We start from the raw sequence: 27,994 nt of genomic DNA on the forward strand, positions 1-27,994 counted from the left end.
CAGGCTCCATATTGGAATGGTGAAAAGGTTACGCCTAGTCTTATATATATTTTTTATCCCAATGTCCGCATTTTCATATAAAACAGCGTGATTTATGCATTCGATATTCCCGAGTGAGTGTTCATCTATTTTGTGTAATATACAGATAACACAATACTGTGTATATTAAATCCAGAATAATCAAGCTTGATAAAAACAGAACCGTACATCCATATAAATGATGTACTAGATGTTTAACAATCTATTTTGGATGTAAAGGTTGCACAAATAATAGAAGGGAATAGTCAAGATTTATTTATTCTTACATGAATCTGTAGCAGAGACAAAAGCTCAATGTTGTTGAACGCTACAGGGATGGTGAAGCCTATGTCCATTGATAGGTGTTAAAAATATCAAGGGAGCACGGGGAATGATGGGGTGAATGGAAAACCTCATCCACTGTTGTTCTACCCCAAATTAAAAATACTCATGTGGACAGATACTCAAACAGAGGATAAATTATAGGGTCATACTGGAATCATAATTAAATCAATAATATGTGACAGTATTGTAAATGTCTTATGTACTCAGTTTCATCCAGTCCTCCTTGGTGTTAAGGCCTTTACTTATGGTATTCAGAATGGAAATATACCATTGTTCTCTGTTCTTTCTTTTCATTTCCAAGTTGCCACCTCTAAGGCTCCCAGAAATTTTTTCTATCACAAACCACTTGAACTCTGTGTGTTTATGTTTCACTAAACCGTAGTGTTCAACAAGGGGGGCATTTTGTTTATTGGTTTTAAGTGTTGATCGATGTTCCAGTAGGCGTAACCTAAGTTCTCTCCCGGTTTCACCTACATACGCTAAACCGCAAGGACATAGTAAGAGGTAGACCACATTACAGCTTCTACAGTTGCTCATGTCTTTGGATAGCATTGTGAAACCATTGTAAGTAAGTGATTTTGTATTTTGACTGTGTTCACAAATGCTACACGTACCACACGGGAAGCTACCAATAACTTTCCGCATAGTTAATGTGGATTGTACTTGGGGCTTATTCGTCCTATATGTGGTAACCAAATTCTTACGGATGTTGTCGTTGCGTTTAAACGCAAACAGGGGTTTGGGAAGCTCAAACTCCATTCCCTCATTTAAGATATGCCAATTAGAATTGACAACATTCTTAAGTTTATTACTGATATTAGAAGATTGTGTTACAAAGACCAAACGTTTATTTGGTCCATCAGTTTTTTGTTTTGAATGGTTCTGTTCCAGCATACTCTCTCGATTAAAAAATCTAGCTCGCTTGAATGATTGTTTAATTAGCTTTTTTGGGTATCCACGATCCATTAACTTACTTTTCAAAGATTCAGAATGTTTATAAAAATCGTCAAGTGATGTACAATTTCTCCGCAAATGGAGAAATTGGCCATAAGGTATATTATCTCTCTGGGCCTTGGGATGATAGCTTTTATAGTGCAACAGTGTGTTTTTATCAGTTGGCTTCGTAAATAATTCTACACCAAGGATACCATTATTATTTTTTATTGTGATGTCCAAGAAGTTGACTGAGGCATTGTCATATTGGGCCGTAAATTTAAGATTGACGTCGCCCAGGTTAAGCCATTCAAGGAATTCCAAAAGGACAGCCTCATCTCCTTCCCAAATAAAGAAAATGTCATCTATGAAGGTGCGCCACATCAATATGTTTTCATAGAATGGCGCCGCCTCATTGTAGACATGCTGGGTGGTCACGATTGAGTTTGAAAGTATAAAAGTTGATGAATGAATTAAATGTCTTTTATGTGACGTTACTCTTTAGAGTAGTTCAAAGTGAAAAATCTTGTTAACCACATAGTTATTGGTGCTCTATTCCTTTGGACTTTATTGAGCCCCTCTCCTTGTTTTGCAAACTATGTAAATCATCCACATCCATTTCAATAATTAATTCTCTCCCTTTGTGTCTGTAGTTCTTTGCTTACCCATTTCATCCATGGAGTTGTTTTAAATCTCCAGTGTTTTGCTCCTAGATCTTAATCTTCAGTGTAAATCGTTGTGTTCAATGTAAAGTGCCCTATTGAGTTTTTATGTATGTGACGTATACAAACATACGACTATTGTTATTTGGCAGAACATTTATTCCTTTGTTTGTAGTGCTTAAAAATTACCTTTAATAACAGATCTTGCCAAAGGGCTAGTGGCTGACTGTCTGTAATGCTCTATGTGCACTCTGGGTACCGCCAAAGATATGTAGTGACTCCAAGGGCAACCTTTAGTAAATTCCATAGGTTACTAGAAGGTAAAAAGATCTGTAGATGAATTGAAACACCTTTTAGTCTTTCAACTGCGGAAAACTGGGACCTCCATACTTTGCTACTTTGCGTCAGGACAATGCCTAATGGTGTAATTTGCAAAAGTGCTGAGAGTTAGCTTCTAATCTTGTCTTCAGAGCTGGCTCACAAGTAGTCCACTTTTCCTGTCTAAATAAGTTATGTGCTTCTGCCTTCCTGTTTAGTTTTCTTTTCCGTACATTCCTCAGAGCTCTCCCAGATCATTGAGAAATGGAGAGCAAGCTGTTTTGTGCAAATATCTATGAATGTTATTGAACGATCAAATAATTGAGAAGTAACACAAGTTTGCTAGCATTTGCATCTTATTAGAATTCACAAATGGTGTACCCTCCTCCTCCTCAATGGATCCTTAGAAATGTAAGCAGAGTTTTTAATACCACCCAGCTTTTTTCACTAGATCATCAAAACATACTGAGAGATTAGCTTCCATTGTGATGCATGCCAGGACTCTGGTGGTTCTTGGATGCCTTAAAGTGATAGAGCAGGCTTTCCTTTGCATGACCTCATAAGCCAATATGCTTTCATTTTACTCTTCTTTAAAGGGAGAAAATAAAAGGTTTAGGTGCACATGCATCAAAATAGGCAATTGTGATTCTTTAATTGCGATTTTTAAAGAATTGTAATTGTCTATGCATGTAGGAATCTCAAATGTTTGCGATTCCTTAACATTCCTTAATTGCGACTCGCAAATTGTGAGTCGCAATTAAGGAATTGCTACCCATTTATTCCTATGGTCAATGGAAATTGCATGCGCAATTTGCGAGTGCCAAATAGGTACTCGCAAATTGTGCATGCAATTTCAAGCATGCAAGGGTACCAAAAGGACACCCTGTTGCACCCCTGAAATTCCAATGTGACCACATATTACACACACACATGACCCAAGGGCAAGTGTGTGTGTGTAACATGTAACTTTGAAAAATGCACTTTAGTGCATTTTTCAAAGTTTCCGCAAATTGCCATCCAGTTTCATTTGACGGTAATTTGCGACCTCTAATAGTGAAATCGCTATTTCAATTTGCATCATGCGTTACATTTAAGGAACCGCAATTTGTGATACCTTAAATGCAATCGTAATTTAAGTAATCACACATTTTGCTATTACTTAAATTGCGATTTTTGCATTTGGGATGATGCATCCCAAATGCTAAAATACCGGTCGCAAAAGGGCAGATTCTGAGAATCTGCCCGTTTGCAACCGTTTTTTTCGTTGATGCATGGGGCCCTTAATCATTAAGAAGGACACTAAAATTAATCATGATCCTTGTTGTGAAACAGAACTTGTAGAAACTAGTTTGCCTAAATAAGACCTGCAAATGATAGCTAAAACATTCACAACCAGAGAGAACTGAAAAACCACCAATACAAACTAGCCTTCTCTGTCTACTTTTACTCTATAGATAAATAATTAGGAGCGATTTTAGAGGATTCCAAAAGCTGTGCTGGATGGGACTTAAAATGAAATTGCAGCATTAGACGGTGGGTAATTAAAGGATGCAAGGTCAGCCTGTAGGCTAGAGCAAAAATATTGCGAGTATTGTGGACTAAGTAGGCGTACTCATAGAGTTGAACAACAGGCAAAACCTTCAGACTCCTGCTTGTAAAACAGAATGTCAGAGGGTCAATTATTCACCGGAAGTGATTTGAGGACAAGAGTGTGTTAGGAAGACATAGTGTGGTAATGTCTACCTATGTGCTAAAAAGTGCAATTGAAAAACTCCTCTCAACAGGACATTATAATGTAAAAACCGTCTCCTAGTACTCGTTGACTTTGGCCATGTACAGTACTGCCATTGCACTATTGGAATACAATATACTAACATACATACATATATTCATGCTGTAAATACCTTATAGACAAGAAGCACGCACCCTCTCTTTAAGCTTCTTACAGCGCCTTAATAAATTGTTGAGCCTGGGAAGTCTGAAACATTAATGGCAATAAATATCTAATTTATTTCCAGAACAGGAAAGTTTTCTGCTTAGGAAAAAATGAGCAGGTCAAGCACTTGCAGAAATTGCTGAAACTGACAGGCAGGGGAGTGGGATGATCTCCATAACACAAGTCTGCTATTTGGAGCATAGTGAGAAATGCTGATTTAAGGTGCAAAAATTGTTTGTAACGTCTAGTTATTATGAAAAGAGATTACTCAGGACAAATTCATTAGGGTCAGGCAATGAGTCCATGGCCCAAGCAGAGTAGTAGATGGTCAAATAAATGTGGATGTATTGGGATGTAATTTGGCTGCAAATAGATAGTATTTATAGATATACTATACTAGTAATATGACCAATAGCTTTCTAGCCAGCACTTTGAAGGGTATGATCTAGTGGATTTGCTACTAGTTACCCTTGCAGGATTATTGAACCCAGGGATACGAGATTCCATAATGCTGCATTACCTGTGATTCTCTTTGGAGCCAGTAACTTCTGCTGTTGCTATCCCCAATTGGGATTCTGTGCTGCTGGTAATGAAAGCCTAATTGTCTGTCATTGAACAAAAAGACACACAAAACTAATAGTCTGACATAGTGTCCACCAACATTATTGTCTGTTTGGCTATGAACTAGGAACTGTATGAGCTGATCAGTAAACACAAAAGAGAAATCATTTGTCAAGGACACTGCCTTGTATACGTTATGCAAAAGTTGTGACTTTGATTTCTAATTTATACTTTGTTTCACCTTCTTATTTCTTGAAAACTGCGCACCCACTTTTTTGTTCTTTTTCTTTCTCTCTCTTTGTAAATCCAAGTTCTGTCTTTCTGCAGTATGTGGCTTTCATCTTCTCTTTGGATTCACCTGGTGAGTACTTTCTGTAAAACCCACTTACCTACAGAAATGGTGACTGAATTTTTAGGCTAAACAATCAAATTAACATTACCAGAATAGATGTATTTGTTTCAAGATTGTGTGAAAATTGGCTTGAGACTTTTCAAGAAACTAATAAAAGGTGGAATAACATTTTTTCTAAGTTTTATTTATAATTGCATGCATCAGTTGAGTTGTTCTCACCCTCTTGCTGAAGGGCTTTCCGGAGCATCAGCTTTAATCAGACAATAGATTATTGACCTGATTTAGATCTTGGCGGACGGGTTACTACGCCACAACGGTGACGGATATCTCATCCACAAAAATATAAATTCCATTATATCCTGTGGGATTTACATTTCGGTGGACGGGATATCCGTCCCCGTTGTGACTGAGTAACTCATCCGCCAAGATCTAAATCAGGCCTTAAGTATTGATTGTGCAGGGGAGCATGGATCTTATGAGATTGACTCTGGGCTGTGTTTATTAAGGAAAAAGCAGCAACACCTGCGATCCCAGGAAAACCAGTGTTGAATCTGAAACACATGCTCACCTACGGATCACAATGACAAAAATTGTCAAAGATGTCAAGCCTTCCAGCACAAACGGATCTTCGGGCTCAGACTGAAGCGCTGCTTGCCTCACTTTAATTTGTTGGCAAAGGATGCCTCTGCCATGGCGTCTCAAAGAGATTTTGAGGAAGAATTGGGAAAAGGTACAGAAGGGTCTGGAAGGGACCTCATTCAGAGCCAATAATAATTTGACCTTCCCATTCATCCATGTCCGCCTGATCCCACCAAGGAGTGGGACTACATTTATATCCTAGATCAGTTGCTTTTCCAGGACTATGTGCATGCCCAGGTATGTGAAGTGTCGGTCTGCTCTCCTAAATTGGGTCTTAACCCGTATATCATCTTGATTCCCTGTCAGGGATATAGATGGATTTAGTCCAATTTACCATGAGTCCAGAGGCTTTTGCATGGACTTGGAGCATCTGCATCACTCTAGGAACAGATGTTTTGTGATTACTAATGTAGACTAGGATGTCAATCAATCAAATCAATCTTTATTCAGCTAAAACATCCATAAAAGAATCATACAAATAAAATACAAAAGCTCTTAGAATTCTATATAAAATCTATAAAAGTGATCATGTAACGTGGACAGTTAATTATACTCAAACAGGCCACCAGACACCCAGCTTAACTCCATGGTCATTGGGTTATAAGGCATTATAAAATATCAGATGAGGGATAGTTGAAGGGTTATTAATTTTCATATCTTACATTGTCCAGCTATAACAGCTATTTCCTTCTTTGAGTGGCTTATGAGACATGGACAGAAACTGAATGGAATAAATTCACATTCTTTAGATTACTGATAAAGTTAAAAATATCTTTAAAATAAATATTGTTCTCTTTTAAAAATGACAGTAGGAATTTGTTTCTTCAAATCTCTATAGAAGTTACAAATACGTTTTTTTTTTTAAAAATGCAGTGTAGTTTGATTTGACTTACCATCACATGGACATTCGGGTAGCCTTTGGAAGTAAAAGCCCATTTTGAGAAAGACATTAAAAAGTGCAATGTGCCCATTCACAATCTTGTTAAATGAAATCTGTGTTGAATATTTGTTACTAAAATGAGGTATCTCTGAGCGTTTGATTGTATAGGGCCTGAGAGGTACATTAACATAGTCGGTTTAGCACACTCTATCTTTTCTCTATCAATCATCCTTTTCTCCATAAAAAACAACTTTAAATCTTTCTTACTGAATTGTAACACTCCCTTCGGCTTATCAATGCTCAATTTCCCATCCACCTCCTTTAGCAGACAATTTACATAAGCAAACCAAGGTATTTTAGCTCTATGCTCCAAGGTGAGACAGTCAGTTATTATCTCTTTAGTGAATTTAGTACCATCCTTTCTCCATATGGTATTCCAAAGTATGATGGGACCTGTTGAAAAAATATTGGCAGCTAGGTGAATAACCACTGCACCAACTAATATTATCACAAACAAATTATAATCTTTCCAATTAATGTTGCCCACCTCAAATGACCAGATGCCACATGGTCATGTATTAAAGAAAATCTCACAAAATGAATGCGAGGCAACAGAATCCCAATCAAATTTGTTCACTAACAAACAGTAATTCCAATAAAATTAACAAGTTAGTCCATAATTTCCAGTTTTGCTTAAATGCTCTGTTTTTTCTATTGTTTTGTTGTTTTTCTTCTTTCTTTTCCACAATTGGAGGTTTTGATATATACAGATGCAACCAACGCGTTTCGCCCCGGACAGAGGCTTCCTCAGGGCATTATCGCATTTATACAGATGATGATCGACGTGAAAGTAGCTACAGTCCTGCCCGGATTCCAAATTCTTCATCGCCTACTATAGAGAGTCTTCTAGCAACTGCAGTAATCCACTTGAAAATTAATGAATATAGATCTTTTCAGCCAAGTCATGTATCCTTTGATAACCAGCTTGAACTAAAACACGGCGGGCCAGATGGCGTCGCTGAAATAAGTACTCTTCCTCTTATTGGGACTACGAATTTACATATATACGTGGATATCTTTACTCAAAGGATACGTGACTTGGCTGAATAGATCGATACTGCAGTTGTTAGAGGACTCTCTATAGAAGGCAACAAAGAATTTGGAATCTAGGTTGGACTGTAGCTACTTTTACGTCGATCATCATCTGTATAAAAGCGATAATGCCCTGAGGAAGCCCCTGTCCGGGGCGAAACGCGTTGGTTGCATCTGTATATATCAAAACCCCCAAGTGTGGAAAAGAAAGAAGAAAAACAACAAAACAATAGAAAACTTCAAAAAAAGAACATTCTAGCAAAACTGAAAATTATGGACTAACTTGTTAATTTCATTGGCATTACTGTTTCTTACTGAACAAATTTGATTGTGATTGTGTTACCTCTCATTCATTTTGTATGATGGGACTTGTCTTCAAACTATCCTCTAGATAAGGGACTGATAATTCTTTGTGAAGGATATAGGAAGGGATAGAACGGGACATGTTTTTCGCGTACAGGGTTATCCTGCCTTTGGGACAGTTCGGCCAATGAAAGTCACTGAGCTGTGCGTTGCGTCTGATCCATTCCGCCTGAGTCTCAATGGTCAGGGCGAAGAAGAGTGGCACTAAAAGGCATCATTGTGTGGTTCCCTTGAGTTCTCTAGAAGCTTGGAAAGATTGTTCTCCAATAACTCTGGCTAGTGCCTATGGCCTAAAGTAAAGTACCGAGACATATTGACGGAGGCGTGGGCCGAAGTTAATTTGCTCCAGTAAGTGAAACATGACCTTCCATCTAACCGAGTCAAACACCTTCTCAACGTCCATTGATATCAGCGATGTATGTTCTGTGGCTTCTCTAGTTGGTGCCAATGCAGTGTTTATTAGTCTCAGACAATGTTGTGTACTGCGCCCTGGCATAAATCCTCTCTGGTCCGAGTGGACCAGGACTGTAATCACCCCTGCCAGTCACATCGCCTGCACCTTTGCTAGGATCTTGGTTTCAATATTGAGTAAGGAGATGGGAAGGTATAAATGGAATTGGTCTGGAGGCTTCGATGGTTTAAGGATGACAAAAATTGTGACTCCCCGTAGGTCATGCGGCAGCTCTTTCCTTTCCAGAGCTTCTGTATACATGGGAAGCAGTAGTGGTGTGGTGAGGCGTGAGGTAAAACATGAAAAATAACTGGGAGTAACCCTCGGGGCCAGGTGTTTTCCCTGTGGGGAGCGATTGAATAGCTACCAATGTTTCAATCTCCCACGATCGGGTATATTTGCTCTTGTGCTGGTGTGGGGCACTCTACATATAACTGTTTGTAATAGGTTGCAAATTCCTGCGCTATTAATTTGTGATCCGTGATATCGTGGCACATGGGTAGTCTGATGCTAGGGGCCAGACGAAGGGTTTGTTTCCTATTGGCCAACCAGTGTAGCAGTTTCCCTGCTTTGTCTCTGACTTCATATATTTTATATTTAGTTGCTGCATGAGCCCTTCAGGGGTTATCTAGCAGCTTGTTGCTTAGCATCAGCCTCATCTTTTCTGCTTCATGCCTAGCTCGCTCATCTGGCGTGTCCTCTAGCTTCTGCTAAGCCTCTATTATGCCATTTTCTAGCTCTATTTCACTGTGTCTTTAGTACTTAGCTGCTGTCTAGTTGGATATTGCTTGTCCTCTCAGGACTGCTTTCAGTGCCTCCCAGAGAAAGAGAGGGCTCCTAACTGAGTCTTTATTAATGTCTAGGTAGTCCTCAATGTGGTGTTGAAGAATATTTGTGAAGGGAGTGTCTTACAGTCACCAGGTGTTTAGCCTCCGAAGACCAAATTACCCTCTGTTGGGTTATTTGAGTGTACTTGTTAATGAGGCGTGATTGGATAGGGCTCGGATAGCATTCTTTCAGAGGCTAACATCAGAGTGTCAGCTGAGGACATAAAGAAGTAATATATCCTTGAGGAGGATCTATGGGAGTAGAACATGTATTTGGCTGCGTGGGAATCTAGCAGGTGTTAGTGAGTCCCAGTGAATTGGGCCATGTGGTTGATAGCATGGCGTTAAATGTCGTTAAGGGTGTGGAAAGAGTCAGTGTCAGTCTCAGTGGCCAATACTGCATTGAAGCCACCCCCAATAATTGTGCACCCAGAGGTGGATTGCAACAGGATGTTTGTCAATGTGTGGAGGGTGCTGTCTATTAAAGGGCGAGGGACGGGCAAAGACCGAGTCGAAGGTCCAGCGTGTCTGCGCTATGTGTCAGTCTATCACATTGATTCTGCCGAGAGTGGCATGTAATGTATTTGTGACATGTAGAGGGAAGTGCTTCTGAAGTAGGATGGCAGTACCACTAGATGTTGTTGTGTTGCTGATGTTGTACACGCTAGTAAATCCACCTCTGCAGGAAGGGAAAGTTGTAGCCCAGTAAATGCATTTCTTGAAGTAGTATCACCGGTGGACTGTTCCTTTTGAGGTATTTGAATACTACCCTCTCAATCTTATTATTTATGACATTGACTTCTGGGATAGAACTTGGAAAGTGTTTTACATTGTGGCCATATCAGGTCTGTATGCTGTTGGTTGGGGATGCTCACTTGGTAGTTTATCTGTTGTACATTCGACCATAACAAAACTGAACTAAAACACGAAAATACATCCCAGCTCCCTTCCTACATTTCTTAACATGCAGCATCTGTCGTTCTTTCCCAATCATAGGAACATTTGTCACGGGTTATGTGACTTAGTTCTTACTTCGGGCAGTCAACCATATGGATCATGATAAAGTGTTCATGTGGCCGACCCAGCCTGTCTGTTGTGTCTTATGGTAATCCTGTGAGGTTAATCCATACCCTCGCCAAGTCGCCACAGGAATGCATACAAGTAATGTAGAAAAGGATATAAAAAGTTCAATTGGTAGTCATCTACTCAGACATCTCGGGAGGGGCTCCTTCTGGGCCTCCGGAAGTTGACGGACAGTCTCTCATGTTGCTGTTGTCTTCATCCGTTTTGCAGGGCCAGTTGTGGTTAACAGATCAGTCTTTCCTTTGTAGAGCGCTGTCGCGGCCTCCTGCTCTGATTCGTTGCTCAGTGCAGGAAGGTAACTGTCTTGCTTGGTGTTCTCCAGAGGCGGTTCCCCTCATCGGGGTTCCGTGTCTCAGTGACCAGATATCTAGCCAGTCCCATACAACTTGTGGTGAGTCAAAGAAGTGAGTCTTTCTTTTGAGCATGATTTTCAGCTTGCCTGGAAATAGGAACATATATGTCAGCTGCATGTCTCTCAGTTTTCGCTTAATGTCGGAGGAGGATTTACGTTGGTCTTGGACTTGTAGTTTATAGTCCAGATATGTACTATATGTCAAGCTTGAGCAGGGTCTGGAATTTGGCTTGCCCCAGGATATCTTGGTTGGCATAATTAAAAAATCTGGCAGTCATCGACTGCTTTGCTTTATCCACGGGGCGCAGTGTCAAGCCCTGCCTTAATTGCCAGATATATGGTGATCTCCAGGCCCCTGATGGGTGTTATGATGCAACAGACGAAGGGAAGGAGGGCCAAATCCTCTGCAGCACTTCTGAATTTACAATTGACCAGTAGTTATTAAATGTTTGGGTATTGGAGTCTCTCCTTGTGTGTGACAGATTATGTTAATACCTAGTCATACAGTTCAGCATTAAGTCAGGTAAGATATATTTATATTCTGGATTGACCCAAATGTCTTGTTAGTTTTCCCTCTTACCCAGCATTTCCCATTTTCTTTGCTGATTCTCTGGTGCTTCCTTCTGGACATCCCTCAATTTAATCAAGGAAGTCTGTATTGGGTTCAGCAATAAACAATGTACATTATCTGTGAAAAGAGAGAACCAACGGCGGACTCCAGTGGCCGCACCTCTTCGATGTGTTCCCCAAGTAGTGGTTAATAGTATGATAAGAGTGAGTTTGCACAATCAGCTCCTGCACCCGCCGTTGTGGGATGCCAACTGCTGAGCAGATATATAGTACTTTATGAACAATGGAGCGGTGCACTTCCAAGTGAGAATTTTTCAATAATGCATGGATACTATTCCACCATGATTAGAGACGAATCCTAAACAGACTGCACGAATACTAACTGGGCTCTTATCAAGGAGGCCCACACTACTTACGCAGTTTAAGATTGACACACTGAGTCTTCATTCCATATCGGGTCCCGACTCGAATGGGCCGTATGATCCACTTCTTATCGGGCTAAACATTCGCTACTACTCATCGACAATCAGGAATGCACTGACGAAATTCAACCTTTTGAACGAAATGCGTTGGCTGATGCTTTGCACAACCTTATGGATTTTTTAAATGAAGATTTATTTTCCTACGAAGATACTAATTGAGCTTCATTATTGAACAATACTCACTTGGGAGTGCACCGCTCCATTGTTCATAATGTACATTATCTGAACCTTCAACAATGTCATTTGATTGATTTTGTTCAGTCCCTTGAATAGTAATTTGCTTATTTGATCTCACAGTTGTATTCTCAAGGGCATTATATATGGCCTCCTGGTCTCCATATTTAGTTCCAAACGTGACCATATCCTTTCTGGCCTTATGGGCATCACACTTGACTACAGCAATCTCCTTTGGCTGCTGTATTGCTTCCAACAAATCAAGTATGTAGGCACTGTCCCTGACGGGAGTCCCGGAGGATGTCATAAAACGTCTTTATTTCATTTATTTATAATGTTTTATATAGCGCGAACATGATCCCGAAGGATATCAGAACGCTTCACAATTGGAGGGAAAGGAAGGTAATAATTGCAGTACAGGCATCGAATAGGAATATCAAACAAAGCATATATCCAATATGAATACCAAACAAAACAGTTAAAAACAAAAGGGGTAAACAAAAAATAAGACAATAACTGGCACATGGTGAGCTAGGAGGGGAGCAAATGATTAGTAAAAGAAGAATAGCACCCAGCGCAGGGCTTGAAGGTGTAATACATTAGAGCAGACGATCCAAAACACTTTTAAGGTAAGAACTTGTTCATAAGGAATCTTTTTACTTCCAATTTGAAAGGAACCTTGGATGAGATTCTACGTATTTCCGGTGGGCCTTTGTGACCACAACTGTCAAAAACCATGGAACACTCTAAAACCATATTGGCTTTCTGTGTAGATGGTTATATTTAAGTCTTCTGCAAGACAACAAGCTCTTGTCATTGCAACCAATTCTGCCACCTGCTCTGATGCTACATTTGGCAGAAATTATGCTTCAAGAGTTTCAGAAATCGAACATGCTGCATAGGCAGCCTTCAGTGTTCCGTGAAGGTCTCTTAAACAAGAACCATCTACAAACAAAATCAGATCTGCCATTTCAAGAGGAATTTCTCTAATATCTGGTTTTGCCTTGGTACATAATTCCGTGACATCTATGCACCGGTTCATCATCATCACACCTGTCTTTGTGTTCATCATTGTCTTGAACAGGAAGCAGTGTTGCAGGATTTACCAAATAGCATCATTTAATTGAAATATCAACAGTTGCCAGTATGACTTGTTCATATCTGGTCAGACAACTGTTTGTTAAGTGCGGAGTCTGTGTACGGGTCAGCAAAATCTAAACAGATTGTGGAAAAAACACAACCAACTATGTCCTACCACAATTCCATCACTTTGTTCAATTATAGTGGAAACAGCTGCAACCGGGGAGGAGCCTAGCGCGCAACCAAGATGGCCGCGTAGGTGCGAGGCTCCCGAGGACCTCCGCGACCTCCTATCATTATCCTGAACATATCCTGTCCCAGATGAGGGGACTGTGTTGGTGAGCCCGAGCTGAGGTGGCGCCCGTTTTCCGCTTCCAAATCGGACCTCGGGCACCGACTTTACCACCGATCAAGGTTTGCGGCCTTCTCCTAGCCGAACCCCGGATTTGCGTTGTGGGGCGATCCAGTGACGAAGTGAATAACAGCGGCGGGCAGGGCTTGGTGGCTCGCGGGACCCGCACTTTCACTTTCGCTTTCGTACCCTCCTGGCTGTCTATGCGAGGTTGGGTCACGGGGCTTTGTGTGTTGGTGTGGCATCTCTGGGGGACCCCGCCTGCCCGCCGGCTGTGATCCGCCCTGCAGATCGGGGGTGGCACCCCCCCCGGAGCCCGTGGACCGGTTTGCCTGCCCTTCACGACGTTGCTGGTGCGATCGTGAGACTGGGACCATGGCCACGAAACAAGATGGCGATCGGGCAAAGGTAAAATCGACCCGGCGTGGCGCAGCCCAACAGTCCAATAGCATGGATCGCTATACCCTCCAGAAGGGATCTCCTGAGGTGCCCCGCAAGTCCCCTGAGGGCCCTACTGATGCCCCCGATCTGCCTCCGGATCTGACTCTTCGGGATGTCATGGGCGCCATCGCCGAGATGAAGGCCTCTGTGGGCCAGCGCTTTGACACACTGGCGCAGAAGATCGACTCGGTCCTCGTAGATGTTGGCCTGATAAGGGCCGATCTCTCCAAGACCAACGACCGAGTTGATTCTTTGGCCCACACCTCATCGGGCCTCACGACGGATGTGGCGGCCCTGCAAACGGAGGTGCGCCGACTTGCTCGGGCGAGTGCGCTAATGGATCGTCGCCTGGAGGACTCCGAGAGTCGGGCCCGGCGTAACAACATCCGTATCATCGGGGTGCCTGAGGGACGTGAGGAAGCGGCGGCGGACCTTTTCGTGGAAGACCTGATCGTCAACCATCTCCAGCCACGGGGGCTGAGTAAATTCTTTGCTGTGGAGAGAGCCCACAGGGTCCCCGGGGGACGGCCTAAGGTCGGAGCCGCTCCGAGACCTCTCATCGCCCGGATTTTTAATTTTCGGGACAGAGACGCTATCCTGCAAGCCTCCAGACTACAGGGACCGCTTAGACTTGATAATATGGATATTAATTTTTATCCTGATTTCACCCCTGCGGTCCAGAAACAGAGACTAAGCTTCCTTGGTGTCAAGCGCCGTCTTCGGGACCTAAACATCAAGTACGCCATGCTCTTCCCTGCTAAGCTGCGAGTGGAGGTGGAAGGTCGCACACACTTTTTTGAACGTCCCGAAGCGGCCGGGGACTGGTTGGATACTCTGTCTGGAGATCGGGATCGGGGTGGCGGGGGGGAGCGGCCGGGGGAGAGGGCTCGCCGGATCAAGACTGAGGGACTAATATTAGGCCTCGCTCGGGACAAAAATGATGCCACTTTTTGACTATATGTCGGATTGTTTAATTTCCCCTCCTATGGAGGTTGTGTGGGGTCTCTTGGGGGTTCTCCCTCCTCCTCTGGGGGTCTAGTTAGTTTAACTATCTATGGGGCGACAGGCACACTGCACATTGGGGGGGCTGTTTGGGCTCATGCAGGGGTGCAGGGAGGGGGGAGTTTTGTTGGGGGGGGTGGGTAGGGATGGGGCGTTGTTTGTTATTTCCACAAGGCAACCCCTTTTTTTGTGTAGGCTCTACTGTGCTCTTGGGGGGACAAATGATGGTCTTTGTGTATGATGGGGGGTAGGGAATTGACTTTGTTGTCTTGGAACGTTAATGGACTGGGGGACAGGATCAAACGAGGTGTGGTCCTGCAGTATCTGAAGCGACTCTCGCCTGATGTGGTCTTCCTGCAGGAGACACACCTTATTGGCAATTTCTTCTGCCCCATGAATCGGCGTGATTACCGCCTTGTGGCCCACTCGGGCTTCACGTCAGGCTCGAGGGGTGTGGGTATCATGGTAAAGAACTCGCTCCCGTTAGAGATTGATGAGGTGCTCCATGATGACAGGGGACGTTACACTGTCTTGGTGGGGAGAATGGAGGGCAAAGTGATTGTCTTTGTGTCAGTGTACGTCCCACCGGGGTTGCAGTCGACCACCTTTGCAGATCTGGGGCGCCTCCTCCTTGGCCTTCCGGGGGGGCTTCTGGTGGTGGGGGGGGATTTCAACGCGGTGGTTTCTGGAACTGTGGATCGTCACCCCCCTAGGGACCTCCCCCGGGCACAGGCGTGGCTATCCGGCCTCTTGGATACACTGGGATTGGTGGACTGCTGGCGCTTAAAACATCCCACACAGTCGCAATACACTTTCCACTCGGGGGCCCATGGTAGTCTCTCACGGCTTGATTATGTCCTTGTCCCGGCGGCCCATGTTGGGAGGGTGGGGGAGGTGCGCCATTTGGCACGGGGTATCTCGGACCACTCCCCGCTATTGTTGCATGTTGATGTATTTCCGAGGGCTGAGAGCAGGGTGGTCCCAATTAACTCCTGGTACCTGCGCGACCCCACCATTCGCGCTGACTTGATTAAATCCCTCCAGCGCTATTTTGAGGAGAACGTGGGGTCGGTGCCTTCAGCTATCTCCCTGTGGGAGGCCTTCAAAACAGTACTTAGAGGGGAGGCCCTATCCCTTATTTCCCACGCCCGGAGGCGTGAGCGGGAAGAGGTGACCCGGGTGGAGGCTGAAATAGCGGAGCTGGAGGGTAATCTAGAAGATGGGGTGACTGACGCCGCACTACATGTCCTCCAGCTCAAACAGGCGGCGTATAGGGCCCTCGTTACGGAGGCGGCCAGGGGCCTTAGTAGAGAGCAACAGGGGCGGCTGTATGATGTGGGTGATAAGGCTGGTAAACTGATAGCGTGGTTGGATAAAAAGGAAAGAGCGAATCGTGTGGTCCCACTGATTGAGAAAACGAATGGTGTGTGTGTAACTGAACCAGAAGAAATTGTCTCCTCCTTCGCGGAATATTTCCGCAAGGTGTATTCCCCGGTCTCTTCTTGCTCGGAAGAGGATTCCCGTGCCCTGCTCAGAGATATTGCACTGCCTTCCCTGTCCGGGGAGGACAGGGTGTTGCTGGACGCCGCTCCCACCTCCGACGAAATTGCCCTCGCCATACGCTCGGTCGCTTCAGGCAAGGCCATGGGCCCGAATGGTATCCCTATCGAGCTGTACAAGCTGCGACCGGATACATTGGCGCCTCATCTCCGCGCAATGTTCCTTGCGGCCCACTCAGAGGGCTCCCTCCCGCTTGACCAGCGTCTGGCTACAATCGTTGTGATTCACAAGGAGGGGAGACCTCGAGATCGGGTTACTTCTTATCGGCCTATCTCACTACTGAACGCGGAGCCTAAAATTCTCGCTAAGGTACTTGCCAATCGGCTGGTCGGTGTGGTGGGAGATCTGGTTCATCAGGACCAGTCTGGTTTCATTCCCCATCGCAATACAGCCCTTAATCTTCGGCGTTTGCATGGGGTGCTGGCGCGTGTCCCGTTCATACGGGAACCGGCCATTCTGGCGTCCTTAGACGCCACTATGGCGTTTGATACGCTTGAGTGGCCATACATCTGGGCGATGCTTGCTAAGTTCGGGTTTGGCCCAGGATTCATCAGTTGGGTCAAATTGTTGTATGCGGGCCCATTGGCACAGGTGGTCGTGAACGGGAGAGTGTCGGCCCCGTTTGAGCTGGGCCGGGGCACGCGGCAGGGCTGTCCCCTGTCGCTGCTTCTTTTTGCGCTCGCCTTGGAGCCCCTGGCGGAGTGGCTGCGGTGGGAGCCTTCCATCCGTGGTCTCCGTTGGACCCCCGAGTATGAGGATCGCGTATCCCTATACGCTGATGACATCCTTCTGTACCTAGCCTCCCCACGTAAATCACTTATAGTCCTAGTTGATGTTTTACACTCGTTTGGTCGTTACTCCGGCCTCGTCATCAATTGGGCTAAATCGTGTGTGTATGTCCTCTCTGGGGAGGCTCCTATCCTCCCGCGGGGCTGTCCGATCCAGATCGCCCCGCAGGGATTTCGGTACCTGGGTGTCTTCATCACTCTGGACCCGGAGGCCCGATATGAACGGAATCTGCTTCCCCCCCCTCCAGCGTCTGCGGGTAGATGTCGCACGATGGCGGCGCCTGCCGCTTTCGCCGCTCGGCCGGGCGGCATTGTTCAAGATGATGTCTCTGCCGCATTTTCTATACGCTTTGCAGAACACCATGGACTTGGTCCCGGCGCGCTATTTCCGTGAGGTGGAGAGTCTGCAGCGCCTCCTGTTCTGGGACGGGAGGCCACGCATTGCTCTGGCTAAGCTGACGCTCCCATGGTTTGACGGGGGGATTGCCCTCCCGGATATTAAACGGTACTACTGTGCCTCCCAGCTTGCTGCCATTAACCATGGCCTCTACGGGCCCGCCTTAAACCCGGCCTTTGAAATGGACAAGATGCTCCTGCCAGGTGGCGATTACCATCGAGCGCTCTACTCTGGCGCGCCCGATGCTCGTCTGACGGGCCCCACGCGTGTCATGGTGCAAGTCTGGCACGCGGCCAATGCAGCTATGGGGTGGAAGGACCGTTTGACCCGGGCATCACCACTGTACGCGTCTGAGCGGTTAGGTTCCTTGTGGACCTCTAAGGGCTTTGAGAAGTGGGACATGATAGGTATCAGTAAAGTGGGGGATCTTTGGACGAGGGGAGGATTTAAAACGTTCGATATGCTGCAGACGGAATTTCAGTTGCAGGGCAGTGAATACTTCCGGTATTTGCAGGTCCGTCATGCGCTGGGTTCCGTCTTCACGGATGTTGCCTCCATCCCGGAATATTCCCCCCTGGAAGATAGAGTGCTGGATGGGCATGTCCCGGACAGCACAATCTCACTTATATATAAAAAGCTGATAAACGACCGCTCGGGCCTGTTGACTGCCCTTCGTGCGGCTTGGGTTGCTGATGGGCTGGAGTTGGACGACGAGGACTGGACCTCCGCGGTGGCCTCCCCGAAGGAGGTGGCCATACCAGCTCGCCTTCGCTTCGTCCAGCTCAAGATACTCCACCGGGTCTACATGACGGGGCCAAAGCTTCTGCGTATGGGCTATGCCGGAGATGGGTTATGTAAGCGTGGGTGTGGTGCTTTGGGGACCTTTATGCATATTTTGTGGGAGTGCCCGGAGATAGAGGGGTTCTGGCGTGGTGTACATGAGGTGCTGCGTCTGGTTACGCATGTGACGCTATTGCCTGAAGCGAGGAGATGCCTGTTGAATGTGTGGGAACCGACTGATTACTCAGCGCCGCAGACGTGGTGGGTGACTCTGGGATATATGGTCGCCAAGCGTGATATTGCTCAACTGTGGGGATCCCAGAGGCCCCCGACGGTCTCGGCCTGGAAAGAACACATGGACTGGTGCATGTTTCGCGAAAAAGTGGTGTATGTGGCGAGGGGTAAGCCTGGGACATGGGTGGAAGTGTGGGGCCCCTGGAACGCCTACCGCGGGGGTATCTGTGCACCACCGTTGCTGCCTGATGCCTCGCCAGCCCCATCCCCCTAGCCGACTCGTTCCCCTGCTGCCGGGCATTGGGTTCCCCCAGTCTTCGCTCTGCTCTCTTCCCCCTCTCTAGACTTTTACGGATAGTTGGGATCCCCCCTCTGGGGGAGCACATGCTGCTATTTTCGATTGTGGGTTGCCTTGTGGGTGTGGTTTTCTTGTTGTTCTTAATTTAAAATGAAAATAATGGGGCCTGGATGATGTGGCTTTTCGACATTGCTATCTATTGAGAAATGACCCTGCTGTAATGCCACGTTTTCCATGTATATATGTCATGTGTTCCTACTATTGCTAGCGGCCGGCCGGAAGGTTGTGGGCCCATACTTGTATACTTTTAAGACCTGTAATAAACGGTTTCAAAAAAAAAAAAGAAACAGCTGCAACCGCTTTCAGACAACCAGGAAGACTTACAGCTACTAGATCCAACACAGCTAATAAGTAGGCCGCTGGCTTCATGATCCCACCATGTTTCCAAGTGAATATTGAAAGAGCACATCCTCCTCCCTCAAGGCAGTTGAGGTAAAACTCCATAATATAGTAAGGCACTCCGGTGGGGAGGGGGGGGGGGGTGCATTACATACTTTTTCTTTTCAAACCTGGAAGGCCTCCAAACATTTGTCATCCAATGATACCGGGTCTCTGATGTCACTGTGGGTCAATCTTTCTAAAGGCTGTGCAATCAGGGAAAAGTTTGGAATCCACAGACAACAGAAGCCAACAATCCCTAGAAACATCCACACCTCCCTCTCGGTGGTAGGAGGACCCATCTTCTGAATTGCAGAAATGCGTTCTTTTGAGACTTTGCTTTTGCTCTTTTCTCAGTGTGATGACCAAGAAAAATCACTTCTTTGTTACAGAAATTGGGACCATTGTCAGTTAAATGATTCAATAGTGCAATTGTATCATGTTTACAGTCTTCTTTCAACTTAGATGCCACCAGTTTTTCATATATATATATAGATCACTAGGACTGGGCAATGCCAAACTTTTCAAATCTATCTTTAGAATTAGACTAAAAACGAAAGGACTTTCAGTATACCCTGTGGTATTTGACACACAAAAAGATGTTGGCTGTCCTCGTGCAATGGAAAGGAGAAGAACACTTGGCATAAGTAAATGGCTATACTATACTCCATCTGTTGGAATCTGCAACAAAATTACTACAGGCTTCGGTACCACCGGACAATATGGAACCACTATTCAATTTATTTTTTTAAGCAACAAATTTCCATTTACCACTAGTTTTTTTGTAATGTCAATCAAGGGAGTATTGCAAGGACTACCAAGCACTTCCTGCACAATTCCTTGTTCAATCATTGTTGCAATGACAAGCTTCATTCCTTCTTCTGTCTGTTTTGAAAGCTTGTACTGTTTAACTCTAGGGAAAACTGCATTTGGTTTCATATTTATGCTGACAGGATTTGCACTTTTCATCGATCCTATCTATTTTCCTATGAAATCTAATAACTCTTTTTTGACAGTATGTCTTAAATGGAAAGACAAATCATCTTTAGTCAGAATCGGGAACAACTGAACTCTAATCATCTTTTAATAATCTTTATTCAGCTTTTATAAAACCACAAAAGAATACAGTATATAACATCTGACTATATATAAAAAATATGTCACGAGCATTAAAAGAATAAAAGGGAATGGATAAAAATATATTATCCAGTATAACTGCAGCTATGATAAACTTATGTACCATCAAACAAATATATTCATATTGTAGAAATTGCAGCTAGTACAAAGCTAGTATAGACTTTCTAATAATCAAAGACCTAAGCAATGGAATTAGATATTGTTTCCTAGGCACGGCATACAGTTGACTGAAGAAAAAGAAATAAAGCATAGATTGATTAGACATCGAATCACATGGACATGGCTCTAAGCTAAGAGACTCATTGGAAATGCGCTTTTGCAGATGAATTACTGTGGTCCATTTCTCAGCGTGATGGCTCAAAAAATAAATATATTTTTAATTTCCAATTGCCGTCACTTTTTTCAGCAGAGCAAAATGTTAAGCAATCTAAACAATGTTTCCTAGTCCAGTTGGAAAACACTCAACTAATTGGCTATTGCCAACATTAAATATTTAAATTGCAGCCTCCAACAATATATGACCTTTTATTGTTATGATCAGCGTAAGGGCGAAAGATGTCCTTGGCTTGCATTCAAGGAAATGCACTCATACTCACACACACACACTCACTTCTCGCTCTCTCTCTCTCTCTCTCTCTCTCTCTCTCTCTCTCTCTCTTCCCCCCCCCCCCCCCCCTCTCTCTGCTCTCTTTCTCTCTGTCCTCCTGCTTTATGTTTAGCCAAATATGTAACAAATTAACTTTTGGCATAAAACAAAAAACTGGCATTGGAGAGCCATATAGTACAGAACACATAGCTGAAATTATACTGAAACATTTTATGATGTTGCTTTGTGTTCCCTAAGTGGCTATGGGTATGCCCAGACGTGGATCCCTTGCTCGCTGCGCCACTGGATTAAAGCTAGCCTAACTGATATGGGGTAATACACCGAAACTGGTCCCAGGATGCTTGTTTCCCATCCAGGGAGGACCTGGCCTGGCAGTTCGGGCTGGACTGTTCCCATGAGGAACAGGGTCAAGACTGATTTGCATATGGCTGGGTCCAAACCGGGGTGAGGTGGCGAGAAAAATATAGAATGGATCAAACCAAGATCTGTGACTGGGAGTTTGTGTTTGAAAAACACTCCGTCATTTTATTTAGTGATGTTAGAAAGTCATACTGATATATTAGTAATTGTGGTCAGGAGGCATGTCTTTTACTACGCTGACATCACCGAGTATGTGATTCGAAAGTGTTTTGTCAAGCTGGATCACTTTTCTTCTAGTTGTTAGACCTTGAGATTCATTGTGAGTGGAAATGGTGTTGCTGTGCATTCATGGTCCTAGCCAGGTTTCCAGCAGTATCGGGATTTTGAGAAGATCAGGTTTTGGATGCAGGGTATGGGTAGGTTGTTCACTTCTCTTTTACCTTTTTCTTCATGCTCACTTTGATGCACACCAGCATGGCCTTAGTATTTTCTTTATGTTCTGTACCTTAGCCAGATTTCTTCAGTTTGTTTAGCAAATATATTTGCCACATGGATATGTGAGTTATGCAAAGAAATGTTGAGTCGTAGTTAAATAGTTTTCAATTACATTTAGAAGTCAGTAAATATACAACATAGTTAAAGTATAACACTATAAATCATAAAAATATGCTTGCATCAATGAATGAACAATAAAAGTGTCATTGTTTCTTTTCTGCTGAATACTTGTTCCTTCAGATTCTCACCTCTTGAATCCCTCCAGGCACGAGACTGGATCTGGAAACTTTGCAAAAACTCTATTGCACCAGCAGGTAGTGCCACTGCTTCAGAAACCACCAGATAAATGATGATATGGAGTCTAACATTGTGCCTCCCTGTCTCATTGATTTCAGTTCCTTTTTTACTGTGCCCTTTAACACTGATCCAGTTTTGCTTCCCTAGGAAAGGTTCCCCAAAAAGTTACTTTGCAGTGTTAAATAGGGAGAATTGTCCCCTCCGAAATTGTCAGACTTTAGGCAACACTTGTGGCTGGCAAATATTGCTCTCAGACCCACACAACGTCTATTGTGGTGCTTGGGCCCCAAGCATAACTCGAAGTCATGTGATAAGTGTAACCACATGCCATACCCATCAAGGAACAGGAGTCTAACCTTTTCATGGTGGGGTCTCTTGATGAATACCAGCGTAAGCAGCATCTTTCCAGCTCTCTCCACAGGTCCTACTCTAGTTCGCCTTCAACAGGCAAATATTTGAAGCTTGCACCTAACAGCAATGAAGTGAAGTCTTTCAAGAGGGAAGTCAAAAGACACCAGAAGGATATATTTGTCCTCCTACTTGTGTTTCAGTGTTTACTTTAGAGCTGGACTTGGTGGAGGTACCTGCACCAGATTTGGCCCCGGTGCCGGCTCGAGACATGGAGACTTCTGATGTGTGTTCGCCTTTTCCAGCCCCTGGCACTGACCCCATGCAGATCACAGACCATCATCCAGGCGATGCTGGTCATTCAAAGGAACTCCAACTCTACTTCTTGTGGAGCACATTTGGAGTCATTGGCCAATAGATGAAATGGTACTGTCAAGGTCTGAGGGGTCGTCCACTGCCATCCGGCACCACACTTGGATGCTCTCCACTGGCTTCTCAGGGGATGTCCAGGTGAATGTTATGGACTTTTTTCAATGGTTCTCTCCTTTTTGGTGACAAGACAGACTATCCCTTAGAATGATTCATGCAGGGACGGGACACGGACCAATTTTTGTGAATAGCTAGTTTTCCCAGCATGCCGGTACTACATGCAATACTGCAGGTTCAGGAGCAGTAACAGGGTCTGCCCTTTTGCATATGTCAGCCCTCGTAGACTTTGCAGCAGTCCAACAAGGTATTTTGGGAGTGTGGTGGTTCCAGAAGCCGTTGTGAACTGCAGCAACCCTGTCAGAAAAGCCTCTTTAGTCTGCTCTTGTTAGCACACATACAGCTTTTTTTTGGGGGGGGGGGCATTACTTGGCACACTGGCAGAACATTTGATCGTAACGCTGGGTCCTGCAGATGTTTGGGCAGGGCTACACCTTTCCCTTCCTTGATCATGTCCTTTCAGTCACCTTGGATGACTATGCTTGCATTTTGCATCAGGAGGTTCTCTTTGTTCGATCATGGAGGTCATGGAGTTGTTTCCAAAGAACGAGATATTGAATGCATTCTATTCTCGTTATTTTCTTGTTTCCAAGAAAGATGGGGCCTCAGTCCCATTCTAAGCCTTCACATATTTAATGCATTCCTCTGCAAGGAGAAATTGAAGATATTGCCCCTGGCAGATTCCCTTAGCTCTGGAGCTGGAAGATCGGATGGTGTACTTTTGACTGGCAGGATGTGTATTTTCACATACCCACACTGCGGTCATACATGCAGAGGTACCTATGCTTTGTTGTGAGTTTCATGCCTATCGATTTAATGTCCTGGCATTTGGGTTAACGTGTATCTTGAGTCTTCCCAAAGATGGTGGTGTTTGGAACACATCCTCTGAGGTTGGGGATATTGGTATTCCTGTACCTTGATGACTGGCTGCTTGAAGGCGTTTTTGGACCACCTGCAGGGCACGATTTTCCTGCTCGTTAACTTAGTGTTTTTCTATACCCTTCCAAAGTCACACAGCGAGCCCTCCCAGCGCCTAATCATTATCTTTGCAAAGTTGGACCGTGTCTCTCTCAAGGCCTTCCTGCCTCTCCAGTGGGTTTGGGAGATTCAGGCTATAATCCTGATGTTTGTGAAGGGAGGTCTTATTAGATCCTTGATAGTCCTGTGCTTTTAGTTACTCTTTGCCTCGTCTATCTTGCAGGTTGAACATTGTTGGGGGCATTCAGCTCTGCATTATGCCTTTCTCATTGGGAACTAAACAGCCTATTTCTCTTCCTTTGTCTCCAGTATGGGTTGTATGTGAATGAAGTATACAACAATCAGTAGTTAAACACGCTCTCGACATTTGGTCAGGGTAGTCTTTAAGTGGCCCCACCAATATTATTGAGGGTTGTGTGTAGATCCTCAGGAGCCATGAAATTGTGCCTCTGGTTTAAATTGACTGTTGAAATGTGGAGGGGTCGTCATTGTTCTATTGTTCCCACCTCTTTTCTGAAATTGTATTGTTTTTTCGTTTTTTTTAGCTGAAGATCTAAGAGAATGTATATTCAGGTTAGAGCTCTTAGGTCAGTGAACAGGATTCAATAAAGGCCGTTACTTATTTTGAGCAGTACTGCAGAAACTTGTATAACATCCTTTGTTTAACAAGTCTGGAAGTAGAATGTTTTTATGAATAAGTTGTAGTAAGACTAGCACGTGGATAATTGGCAATTGTTAAGGAGAGAAATTCTGGAGGCGGGAAAAGGTAGTAGAGTACAGTTTTACAGCTTGCCAGATGTTATCAGTCAGGTTAACAGGCTTTCGCTTAAATCGAAGAGTTTGCGATCACTTTGAATTGATGTTATGTTTGCTTCCGAATTGTCAAGCAGTTTAGGTTCAAACTTTAATGGAATGCAAACCTCAGTTGTATACTAGACTGTGGTACTAAATAATGCATGATTCATAGCAAGATCAAAATATAGGAATGGAGGCATACAAGAGAACCTAGTTCTCAAGCATGTTTCTTCTGCATGTGAGTAAGTCCGATAATGAACATCCATTGAGCACTGAATCTGATTAATTGTCATCCATCACAACACACTAAACTTTATTGGCTGTCACAAAATATCCTCAAGGGCTTTACTGCTCAAGAGATTGCCATTTATTTGCCATTACAATGGGAGCAATGACTTCCCTTAGAAGGCAGGCACTTTTTCACAGTCTATACCATGCCACACCCTTCACTCTTAAGCACAGCTTTCTCTGTGAAAGAAACATAAAAAATAACCCCTTTTTTAAAATTTTTGAGTCATGGTCGCGAAATGATCCTATTTCTCATAATGGATCGGTGTCTCGAGAGTCGATGACTTTGCTTAAATGACTATAGTGTTGTAAGATACTTTCGGGAGAGGATATATGATTTAGTGGTACAGACTTTCTTCATTTTCTTATTCTATATGTTATGCCTTGGTCTAGTTGGCAATTCAGACTCTCAAAGTAAAATTATACACCAAGCATACTGCTTAATGTAATTCTGCCACGGCTTTCTCTACCATTTACTTTCTTCATTTTAAGAGCAATTTACCCGTGTGGTGTGCTCTTGTTAATTGATTTAATCTTTTAGTATTTCTTTTTTGATTCTATTGCTCTGCACTTCTATCCACTTACAACAATGTTTGAAAGCTCCCTTTTCATTCTCTACGCATTTCAGACCACTAATGTTTCTTTTATGGGTGGTGCAAATATTTCCTTCTGCCTTTTATCTGGCATAACTAAGAAAAGGGTATTACAGATTTGCATTATTTATCTTTAAAGTAGATACCATAAAGTCCTACAGTATCCCCCAACAATGTGATCGAGCCACTTTCATGCAGTCTTCTAATTCCCTTCACTGGAAGAGGGCACCCAAATGAAGGGAATAAGAATACTGCTTAGAGGGCTGTATCAAATGGTTGGGCACACTGAAATTAATCAAGGGACGGAGGAAAGGGCTTATGGGAGGACATTTGAGTTATTGAAATACATTGACTTTTGTATGCACTTTAAAGATAAATATTACAAATCCTGTATTATCCTTATTTTAGTTAAGATGGACGAACATTAGTTCCATTACATACTTCTCAGCTGCTACATAATCCAATTAATGTCATGACTGTAAGAGATATTTTAAGAAGAAACATGGGAATCCCAGGGAGAATCTGTGCGCTTCCCTCAGCCGACCAACATATATGTCGCTTGATGTTTAAGTGGAACTGCAAAGCAAGAGGTTGCAGGAATGTACGCATTTTACCATCTGCTCAGCTCTCCTCCCCACTATTTCTTCTTTTATGTAATCTGTGTGTGGATTTGTGTTAATTGCTCATTTCGTTTTTTTGAATAAACAATGTAACGTGTAACACTTTATCCCATCCTCCGTATTGAACACAGTTTAGCTTCAGGAGCTTAAAAAAATATTTTCTTCACTACCACTGCTATACATGTTTGAACTTTGTAGCTGGTCACTGCTAACCATTGGCGAGATAAAGCCATGGATTCAGAATGTAAATGTGAAAGGGTATTGTACAGACAATTATCATTGTTTTTCTAAGAAATCTAAATGTTGTTAAGTCCATCCTCACTGTATTTTGACTAATACCAGTCTTTACCTTCTGTTCCTCAAGATTGATATGGAAGCGTTCCTCACACTTACTGATGGAGATTTGGATGAGTTGGGTATTAAAACCAATGGATCTAGGCAGCAGATTTTAGCAGCAATTTCAGAACTGAATGCAGGAAAGGTAAATATGTATTGAATTGAATTGTAAACTGTATCAATTTAAAATAGACAAACCTTGTGTTTTCTTGTAGATTTGGAGTATTGGCCAGTATGTCTGATTATTACTTGCTAAGGTTCAGATCTTGCTTCCTTCTTGGTCTCTCTCTCCCACTCCCCTTTTAGTTGTTGGCCCCATCTGTTGTTCGTTATCTGCTTCTTTAATATGGTTGTAGTAATATTTTACTTAATCATTTAACTTTCTGCCTCTGTAGCAATTGCTTTCTTTTGATTCTGTAAGTTGTGCATTATTGAGCTTGACAATGTGATCGCAAAGTTTTTCTTCAGTTTGTCCTCTATTGAAATAAACTGCCATTTTCTTGTGATAATATGTATATCGGCGTCTACAGCTCTTCTTCCCAGCGCAAAATGTGGTTTTAGAGCTGCAATGAGCATCATGCATTGTCCATATGCTACTTTGTGGGGAGGTCCATGTTTCAACATGCTTAATTGCCTACTTCCTGGACTTGCAGATAGCATTGACCATGGAAGATTGTGCTACTGTATGGCAGAAACATTTTAAATGTGATATACGCAATGTATTTATATATATTCCAAAGTTATTGCACTCTGCTAATTGGGTCTGTACAGCTAAATGCCTTGGGCCTAATATCAAGTAAGAAGCCCTTTTCAAATGGTCTAAAGCAGGATTATGTATTCACACCATTGTTGTTTTTGAGCTTGTTCGATTTACAAGATGCTTTTAAGATGGTGTTTTCTCCCTGAGGGGAAAGAAGCACATCATGTCATGTTATATGCATAAGACCTGGTCAGTATAGACTAGGTGGCAGTTGGCCTTTAGAGGCATATTGGCTTGCAGGGCTATGTGTCTTCCACTATAGAAGTACTCAATTTGTTGTATGTGGTGGCCTCAGAAGTACCCACCTAAACTCATGAGACTGCAGCACAGATGCTGGATGCCTGCTTTGGGTCTGCCGCAGATCTGTGTTGTAGAGGCGCTGCAATTGGGGTTGTCCTTTTGCTTATTGAAGATGTTTGCTGAGGATCTGACAGTCAAATTTTATTAAGTTGGCAGTCCTTATTTTATATAGCAGCACTCTGTTTT

General features: G+C 43.7%; 1 protein-coding gene across 3 annotated transcripts in view; it reads left to right on the forward strand.

Moving 5' to 3' along the window:
- ANKS6 (ankyrin repeat and sterile alpha motif domain containing 6) overlaps positions 1-27,994 on the forward strand; it is a 357,792-nt gene that overhangs the window by 265,856 nt on the left and 63,942 nt on the right. For all 3 annotated transcript variants that reach the window (XM_085606907.1, XM_085606906.1, XM_085606908.1), the window contains exon 14: positions 26,777-26,893. In XM_085606907.1, the coding sequence (XP_085463033.1) occupies positions 26,777-26,893 (117 nt within the window). The remainder of the gene's footprint in view (positions 1-26,776; positions 26,894-27,994) is intronic.

This window comes from Triturus cristatus, chromosome 5_2 (assembly GCF_964204655.1).
Source record: "Triturus cristatus chromosome 5_2, aTriCri1.1, whole genome shotgun sequence".
NCBI classification, from domain to species: domain Eukaryota; kingdom Metazoa; phylum Chordata; class Amphibia; order Caudata; family Salamandridae; genus Triturus; species Triturus cristatus.